A 10,373-nucleotide genomic window follows, 5' to 3' on the forward strand; every position below is an offset into this window, starting at 1 on the left:
TGGTTTTCATTAGTTTAGTACTTATGCTAGTTTTGGAATTTTTGCAGGTTATAAAAAAAAAGAAAAGATCTGAGTAGACGTTCGCCAAGAGTATTGACTGATGAAACACTATCGACATCGATCGACAGAACATCACCAGCAGCGACCGATGTCAACACCTTTACATCGATCGACATCTAATCCGGTCTAGTATATCGTTCTTACTTGTTCATTTAAGTACTTATGCTTTAGTTTTCACCATAACTCCAACTGAATTTACACTGGGGACATTGTTGTTTAAGTCTGGGGGAGGTTTACTGACATTAGTCTATTCATGAGTCTTATTAAAATATTTTCAAAAAGGTTTTTATTGAGTCAAGAAGAAGATGATGAACTTATTGATTTTGCTTGTTATCTAACCACACCATTCTAGACTTACAAGTTGCAGATAGCACTAAAGATACCGAAGTTGATCAACCTGTCAACTATGTTACACTTGCTGAGAATGTTTGAAGAAACCAAAGCTGACCTCCAACCTAATTGAGCTCAACTCTGCTTGTCTTGGGGTTTGGTATACATGAGATCGGATTCTTCAAACAAGTCTGGAAGGTAAAACCTTGTGTAGATTTATCACTCTCTCTTTCTTTATTTCAAAATATATAGATATGATAAAATATATATATATATATATATATATATATATTTATTTATATATAGTTATAGATAATAACTTTGGAAAAAGAATTTGAACATGACTTGGTGGCTACAACCATTAAGGCTTGATTCAAAAGAATTCTATAGGTAAAGGATTAGAACAGGACTTGTTGGCTACAACCATTAAGGCTTGATTCACAAATAATTATAGGATATATGTCAAGAAGAAGTGAACATGATTTGGTGGCTAAAACCATTAAAGCTTGATTCATGGAAGCATGTCCAATCTTAGTCAATGATCTTGCAATATAAGCAGACTTTGGCTGAGAGAGAAATTAGCAGAGAGAGAGGAAAGAAATTTTTATTTATCTGCAGGTCCAAATACTTGTTTGAGCATCCTTGCATCATGTGATCGATACCCCCAAGGTAAAGCCTACACTTTTATTTATGCAAGAATTGAGGTTGGTAGAGGGGATTGTCAGACAAAATTTGCTAAGTTATTGACTAGATGAACTTGGTTGCTAGACTAGGATATGGTATAATATGCTTCTGAGATTAGGACTTTCTAAGGTGTTGATTCTAAGTTTTAAATCTGTGAGTCCCTGCTGTTTAAAAACCTCTTTCAGAGAGACTGACTGTATGTTTTGCTTGAGGACAAGCAAAAGGGTAAGTCTGGGTGAGTTGATAGGCAATGGATTTTACCTACTTTTAGACATGGTTTATAAGTGTTTTTATAACTAATTATTAAATTCTAGAGTATATTTAGTATATTTATAGGATCATGAGTGATTTGGAAGAAAGTGATGATTTTGGAGCATTTTGGAGATATTTGGAGAAAGCATCCGAGCTGACCATCGAACAAGACCATTGGTCGACATTCAGAGACAATAATCGATCTATGCACACCCTGTGACATCGATCGATGGTGAAGCGCGCAGAAGCCCGTTTGGTTCCAGCCGACGTAGAGACCAAGACTTTACCAATTTACAAGATTACCCCTGACGAGTTTTAACCTAATTATTTATAGCTTGCCAACATGTTAGAGGAAAAGTGTGCTTTCTTGTTTTCTTATTTTCACAGCAAATGTTTTCTAGGATTTTTAGTAGATTGGAGAGAAGATCCAAAGAGATTTGCGATTGGAACCCCACTGATATCTATCTATTTATCTATGCAGTTTTTATACCTAATTGTTGTTATGAATTGCTTAGCCATGTCTGAGTAGTTATATTGTTAGGTTTATGGTTTAAATAGGTTATGAGGGATTAACCCCAACTATAGGTTGCTAAGTTGTGATATTCATCATTAGGATTGTCATTAAAGCTTGTTTCTAGATTAGCTAGCTAGAACTTGATCTAAGAGTTGTAGACTCAAGTCATCACTTGCATCTCACCCTGAATCCACCCTAATTGAGCTAGGATTTCTAGAGTAAGACGAGAGCTGATCTAGGAAGCCTAGTGAGCACAATTCAACCCGCGCGTAAAGCTTGACTAAACGCGTCGATTGAGATTTTAATCGAATAATCGATCGACGGTTCGACAAGTGTATCGATCGAAATTCATATAGAATCATCGATCGACACTTATATATGGTCAGTAGACAAACCTAGAAAGCGAGAGCCGATCGGTTTGTTTATAAGTGTTGAGCTCTATAATATCATGCATACAACTTATTAGACATTTGTAAGATTATAATTCTGAATACCTGAATGGAAACCCTAAGTCTAGCTATTTCATCTAAAGCACCAAAACCCCAATCAAATCAATTGAGCAACTGCCTTACTCACAAACCTGCTATTTACATTTAATCATAATCAACCTAGCTTAATCACTCTGATTAGATTTATTAGGTTCCCTAGCTCCCTGTGAATTCGATCCCTAAGTACTGCAACTGAACCTCTTATTTGAGAGAGTAATTCACTCCTTAGGATAATTTGAGTGAGATCAGCTTCGCCGTCGATCACAGAGTGTGTGTCGATCGATTATCATCTTTGATCATCGATCGCTAGGCTGGTCGATGGTCAGTTACGGGTATTTATCATTTTATATCCAAAATACACCAAAATCACCACTTTTCTCCGAATCACTCCAAAACCTGAATACATACTAAAAAGACTCCAAAACAACTAATATGTAGTTAAGAACACATATATACCATGGCTAAAAATGAGTAAAATCCATGGTATATCACTAACCTAGCTTAATCACTGATGATTAGGATCTATTGTGTGCCCTAGCTCCTTGTGGATTCGATCCCTAAGTACTACAATTTAACCTCTATTTGAGAGAGAAAAATCACTCCTTATGATAATTTGAGTAATATCAAGGACCAACGACAAGTGATCAAATAAATCAAATAAATGCGGAAAATAAAGATAAACAACAAAACAAATTTAAGAAAAAGTAGATCTTTATTTTCAGCTTGCATATGAGCACTCCAGAGACGAAAACGTATAGGAAGTACGTCTGTAAACATGATTACAACATAAATCAAATAACATAGGCAGCAAAAGCTAATAAGTTCGCTAGCATAACCCCCTATGTCGTGAAGACCTATGTGCGCCGCAGCTCGTGTAGAAAAAGATGAAAAATGCGAAAAAGACGAAAAAGATGCAAAAATGGTTTTATTGATTTTGGACTTAACCTTATGAAAGGATGCGTACATACCCTTTCGAGGATCAAGCCAAACGTAGTTCGATTTACAAAGAGTTGAACAAGAGATCAAACTACTTTTGCGACGTTCGTCTAGTAATGGAGTGCAAGACATAGAAAACTAAGCATGTCGAGAATAGTGCCTAAGGTTTCTAAGTGTAGAGAGTTCTAAGAGCCTAAAATCTTCTCTTTCTCTTCTCTGCCCCGATTTTGTTTCTATATGCCTCTTGAGTCGGCCATCTTACCTTATCCATTGTTATGTGTGTTTATCCTCTCCGAAGATTTTTCCTTTTCTCCTCGAGATTTCAGTTTATCATCGGATACCTTCCATTTATCCTCTTTTCCTAAGTCTTCTCCAAGCCAAGTAAACCGACATTGCGATCTGGGTTGGTTCTTGATCGAAGTCAGATTGGGGTTTCATCGTGTTTTCTTGCTTATTTTCTTCGTAAAATTTAAACGGAAACTCTGATTGCGCGAAACGAGAGACATTTCGAACGAGATTCAAAAGAGAACATGATGAGAGCCTCATTTGGCAATGAGGGAGCAAGAAGGGTGACATTTACCTGATAAGGGAGAAGAATGGCGATGTTAACTAAGGAGAGAGTGAGTTGGCCGAAATTGACCATGTACAGAAGGAATGGTGACTTTGACCTTCTAGAGAGAGAGAATGGCGACATTGACCATCTAGAGAGAGAGATATTGGCAACACTGACTATATAGAGCGGGACAATGACGACATTAACCATATAGAGAGAGGGACAATGACGACATTAACCATCTAGACAGAGAGAATGGCGACATAAACCATGTAGAGAGAGAGTGGCGACATTGACCATGTAGAGAGAGAGAGAGAATGGCGACATTGAGTACATGAAAAAGGGTGGTAATGCCTGTTGGACCCAATTTTGAGTAATACCTTAACGGGCCGCGATCAAAGACATGGGCCTTAGGGAGCTGAAGCCCATAGCAAATAGTCAAGCTCGAGGAGGAGGAGTCGAGGTTACAGAGATCGTGGAACAAGAGACAGAGATCTCGGAGCAGTTACGAAGATCCCAAAGTTGGCACACTATAAAGGAAGAAGAAGGGAGGTGAAGAAGGACACATTGAAAACCCTAGAGAGAGCTACACAATAACATCGACCTTGTTTTCCTCCAGACCTTACGGATCTCATTTGTATCATTCGATCTAGTTCAACTCATTGTATTCGATCTTTACGGATCTCATTTGTATCATTCGATCTAGTTCAACTCATTGTATTCGATCTTATTCATCAATAAAGTCCATTTTTGCCTACTGGAAACTGTTTAACATCGTTGTGTTCTAAAGATATCGTTGCCTACATCATTTGTCTTCCCTATATCAAACCCCGATCACTATCAAATACGTAGTGTAGAATTTAGGTTCTACATTTTGGTGCCGACTGTGGGGAAGATAAACGATAAACATTTTTCCTAAGAAACCGATCTAAGTTTCCTAAGCGCGACTATGGATCCCAACCAAACCATCGGAACCGCACCCTCAAGAGTCAACGACATCGATCCCATCGGATCTGAATCCGGGACCAAAGTAACACCAACTAGGTTATAGGGTGCCAACGACGCAACCGGAACAACCCGGACGCAATGAATCCCTCCGATCGCGACTTCAAGTCAAGATCAAAATATTCTGGTCAATCAGACATCGATCCCAGAACGAGTCGGGCCTCGAGTCTGGAACCATTCTGGGGACAGATAATCCACTGATGACATGACCCGATCTCAATCCAGACCAATTTCACCGACCCCTCTAGCACAAGCTCGAGAAGGAATGACAAAACTTCGAGGAATACTCTCATCTCTGATCGACGAAATTCGTAACCAAAGGATCGCCAATCAAACCATCACTAACCGACTAGACCAGGCTGAGAGGGAACTCGCAGAGCATCGAGCTGCAAACACTCGAGATAGAAATCAAACGCCCCTAGATCCGTAAAGAACGGTGTCGAACCCCCAAAGCACCGGTCTATTCGGCACTCCAGAGATCCCAAGCGCTCGATACGGACGCTACACGGGGGAAAACTCACAACGACCCCCGCTGCAGGGCATGATCCACTGAAGCTTAAGCTACAGCGGATTGGACGAGATCGACACCGGGCTCCAACACCCACGAAGCACTCTGATCCACTTCCAGAACGGATCAACGGAAAGACAGGGAGAACCAAGAACACGGATCCCGCCGACGAACCATTCGATCCCCAAAAATCAAACTCCATCCGCCACGAGGACCTTCCACCAAGCGGGATTTGATAACTCTACAGAACAAGCTCGAAGGCATGATCTTCGCGGTCCCGTCAATATCAATCTCCAAATGGAGGACCTAGGGATCACGAGTGAAACCAAAGCGTTTCTGAATTATATCAGGAGGAACGATGCCGAGCTCAAAAGGATACATGCGATCGTGCATATGGCAACGAGCTCTGCCCCTTTTACAAACAGAATCGCCAGCGTCAGACTACATCACGTTGGGAAGTTAAAATTTCCCAAAAATGCAGGAAACACAGACCCAAAGGCCCACGTCCGAGCTTTCCGTTTAGCAATATCGAGAGCACACCTCACCGACGACGAAAAAGAAGCCGGTTACTGCCGCTTCTTCGTCGAGAACCTCACTGGGGCCGCCCTCGAATGGTTCACTGGACTAGAAGAAAACTCGATTGACAATTTCACTCAGTTGGTATCTACGTTCCTCAAACAGTATTCAGTCTTCATAGAGACAAGAGTTATCGAGGCAGATCTTTGGAATCTCAAGCAAGCACCTTTCGAGCCGTTGAGAGCGTACATAAACAAGTTCCGAGAAATCAAGGCCAAGATTTCGCATCCGAACAAGGTCGTTGCCCTAGCAGCATTAAAGAATGGCGTCTGGTTCTCATCCAAATTCAGGGAAGAATTGGCAGTACGAGCACCTATCTCGTTGGATGACGCCCTACACCGAGCCTCTTATTTCGCCACCCACGAAGAGGAGGTCGCAGCCTTGAATGAACAATATAGCGCGAACAAGAATAACGCAACCAAAAAGCCTGCTACTCCAAAAGAGCCAACCACCAAAGGGCAACATTCCTATGCAATAAATAACTCGCCGCAAAAGTCTTCCACATACGACCTCAGCAAATACTGCGCCTTCCATGATCGCAAGGGCCACTCGACCGAAGAATGTCGAGCCGCACTTCGCAGACAAAACAAAAATAAGAAAACCACTGGAGAAGCCGGAGAGGAAGAAGAAGAGCAGTGACTCCAAAATCCAACCAAAAGGCCAAATTCTCAACAAACAAAAGAGGCAGGGAGATCGAGCAGGAATCACCGAGCTCTCCACCCCCAGCTCCGAAGAAAAGAGTCGACATAATTTCGTGGGGGCCAAGCAACAACGCAACCGACGAAATAAAGAGCCAGACAGAAGGAAACATCCGCTTCGAGATCACGGTAGCAATCCGCACATTGGAAAAAACCGATGAGACCACTCCTCCTCTCAGGGTCACTCAGTACAACCCAAACACAGAGTCCCCTCGCGGAAAAATCTCCAACTTCAAACGAAAGAACAAAATAAACAAAATTCGCGAGCTATTAGAAAAACCGATTGCCCAACAGATTCAAAAAAAAGACAGAATGCAGACCCTTAATCGCAATCTGTCTGGGGGGCAGAGACACTACCGACCAGTACAGACTAAGAGATGGAATTTTTCGGCCCACGACGAAGGCAAAAAACGGATCGACTTCATTTACGGAGGTTCCAAGTTTTGCAATTCGGTCAACTCAATCAAAGCGTACCAACTGAGAGACGAAAACAACGTAGGAGTGAGAGAACCCCTATCAGGTCCCGATCATGAAATCACCTTTGACGAAAACGAGACCGCAGATCTCGATAAACCACACGACGATGCTTTTGTGATACGACTCGACGTCGGCGGCTGCAAACTATCCCGAGTAATGATCGACGCCGTAAGCTCGGCCGATGTCATCTGCTACGACGCGTTCAAAAGGATGGGATTCACCAAAGCACTCCTAAAGCAAGAGCAAACTCCCCTCATCGGGTTCGTAGGAGAAACCACTTACTCCCTCGGATCGATCGAGCTCGCGGTAACCGCTGGAGAAATTAGGAAAATCGTAGAATTCATCGTGATAGACCGTCCAGCCCCGTTTAATGCAATCCTTGGGAGGCCTTGGCTATATAGCATGAAGGCAGTCCCCTCAACATATCACCAATGCCTGAAATTTCCAACCCCGAAAGGAGTCGAGACTATCAGAGGAAGCCAGAAGAGCTCCAGGACATGCTACCTCGCGAGCTTTAAGGACATCGAGCAACACCCTTAATCAGGCAGCCAAAATCAACAACAAACGTACCTATGTACACGAAACATCGAACAACAGACCCTTTCCCTGGGAAAATAATCGAACTACATTATGACTTGATTCCTCGTTGAGGGTACGTAGGCAACTCACGACACGAGTCCAGTCACCCTCCAACTACAAAAGCTCGGAGTAAGCATACCACAGCACCCGGGGAACAACGACACGACAATACTAAACTGTCTTCTTTTCACAAATCTGTAATAAAACAAAACCCAACATCTTAATAAATACAGTTCTTAGATATCGCAGCTCGAGCATATCAGATTCCCTATATCTACAAATCGCAAAACCATTACAGTTGACCAAAAACCAAGACCTTGATCAAGTCTTCTGTTGCGGCCAACTCCGCCAACTAGCGCGACAAAGTTAGATAACAAAATCTTTTGTTACACCAAAACAGTCGATAAAAGTATCTACAGCAGATCGACTCACGGCCCCAAAAGATCGGCCTCGCATAAACACAAAAATAACAGCAAAACAAATCGGGACTCACGATCCACTCTTTATTAATAAATAATAAATAAAGCAACAAAAGCAAAAAGGGAAAACAGAAACAAAAAACCCCTAAATCTACTCTTCGATGCCGAATTCGCCATCCTCGAACTGACCACCAGAGCACTTCGTCACTTCATCTGCACCATTCACCGCAGAAGAGTCCCTAGCAAAGAAATCTTCTGGCAGATCCTCCGAAATTTGCCAACGGAAAAATCCGAAACCGCCATCACATTGAGCTCGGACCCGAGCTCGACCTCCTTCGTTCGAAGTCGCAACATTTCGTCAAAGGCGAAAAGATTGTTGTTCATGATTTCCTTAAAGAGATCTATATTTGCCATAACCTCCCTAAGACGAGCTTCACAATCAGTTGCGGCCTTCTTCTTCTCCCACTTTTCCTTCAGAGATACCAACACGTCCAAGTAGCTGTCCGCCAGAGCCTTTTTCGCGTCATAAGCTGCACGACGAAGGTCGTCAGAGAACATATTAGCAGAAGATTCAACCTTCGCTTCCAAAAAGGAAACTTGCTCGAGGGTCGATTTCCTCTCGTTACTCACAACTCGGAGACGAGGTTCGAGCGAAGCCGCCTGATTCCCCAATATCTCAGCAGTGGCCAGTTGAGCGGCATCTGTACGCTCCCGATCTTGAGCCATCTTCAAACCGAGCTTTAGCTCTCGAACGACTTTCTTTATCTCGTAAAGCTCGTCAGAGCGCGGGACATCTTGCAGGCGCTTTTCCAAAGTCACCGCGAACTCGTTGTTAGCCTTCATAGCCTGGAATGTAGCAAATCAGCACAGACAAAACAAACCAAAGATTCAATAAGGATCAAGTGTCAAAAGGAACGACCTTAGCATGAGCCACAGCCATCTTTACACAAGCCTCGCGTTCCGTCATATTTCACAAAGAAGGAAGCGGACATCCAGCAGGTTTGAAGTGCCTCACCAAGTGAGCAACACTATCCGGATCTTCTGTAATAGGGCAATCCTTAGAGTGTGAGAACTGCCAATGAAACGGTTTAGCAACAGCCGCTTCACCTAAGACACCGAGACGATGGTCTGAGCCATTCGAGGTCCTTGGCCTCTTAGGTTGAAGCCCGCGGAAGTCGGGTCTCCTCACGAAGAACTTCTGTGAGCGCTTCGCTCACGTCTCCGGATCGAATGCATTTCGCATTAGTACTACAAGTTCGAGTTTGCACCTTATCGGAATCGCGGAGGTTTGATCTTCTCGAAGCCATGTTCCGTTGACAAGCAAAAAAACAAAATTAAACGACACACTATGGTAAGTCCCAGAACAAAGCAAAGCTTTATAAGGATCAAGGCCTCGCCGTATCTCAACGACCCAAACAAAATCTCGAAGGTTAAAGAAACAAAGATATTCTGAAACATTATGCTTATCCGTTAAGAATAACCAAGATACCACGATCAGAGATCGCGAAAAACAAAAGACATTAAACAAAAAAAGAAAATAAATTTTTTTTAACTGGAACCGGAATCATCGGGGACAGACGATCCCCCGACTTGATCCGCCAAATCAACTGAGACTTGAGGAAGATCAAGCTCGGAGATCGACCAATCCGGCACGTCGGGTGAAGGGACGAGATCCTCACAATCTCCTTCCATCTTCTTTAAACGAGCAAGCTCTGCGTCCTCAGTCAGGCCCCCATCCTTGAGCTCGTTCAGAAGATCGATGTTGGCGATCACTTCTTAAAGCTGGATCTCAGGCGACACTTCCTTCTTCTTGCTCGTCCATTTATCCTTCAAGGACTCAAGGATTTCCCGGTACCGGGTTGCAATAGCACGACTAGCAATACGGGAAGCGCGACGAATGTCCCGATCTCTCTCGATCTCGAGCGCCGCGATTCTTTCCTTTTGAGCAACCATCTGGGTCATAAGAGCCTTATTCTCCAGGTGAATTCTCCTCCAATTTCAGTCAAAGCCTCGATCTTTTCGGCATCCTTCTTCCCTTCTCGCTTGGTGGCTTCGAGCTCCTTCGAAAGCCTCTTGATCTCGGAACCGATACTCTCGATCTCTTTGTCATTCCGAGAAGCCACGACCTAATCTTCCATCACCACAACGTATTCGTTAAAAGATTCCATCACCTGAGAAGAAGTCGAAATAAGCGAGCGAATACCTCGAAGGAAGTTGTCAAGGAAAATAAGGCAAGAGACAAACCTTAGACGATCAACCTTGGCGTAGGCTTGCTTCTCGGCTGAGGAAGCAAG

The 10,373-nt window shown here is 43.1% G+C and overlaps 1 protein-coding gene across 1 annotated transcript; it reads left to right on the plus strand.

The window, feature by feature from the left end:
* The first annotated feature begins 5,627 nt into the window (after window positions 1-5,627).
* On the plus strand, window positions 5,628-6,545 carry LOC106362768. The gene has a single exon (XM_013802615.1). The coding sequence runs from the start codon at window positions 5,628-5,630 to the stop codon at window positions 6,543-6,545; it is 918 nt and encodes a 305-aa protein (XP_013658069.1).
* Window positions 6,546-10,373: the final 3,828 nt, after the last annotated feature.

The sequence above is a fragment of the Brassica napus genome, chromosome C9, assembly GCF_020379485.1.
Source record: "Brassica napus cultivar Da-Ae chromosome C9, Da-Ae, whole genome shotgun sequence".
Lineage (NCBI taxonomy): Eukaryota > Viridiplantae > Streptophyta > Magnoliopsida > Brassicales > Brassicaceae > Brassica > Brassica napus.

Excerpts from the sequence above, each read along its gene's own strand:
- LOC106362768 (XM_013802615.1), top strand. The coding sequence starts at position 5,628 with ATGGAGGACCTAGGGATCACGAGTGAAACCAAAGCGTTTCTGAATTAT.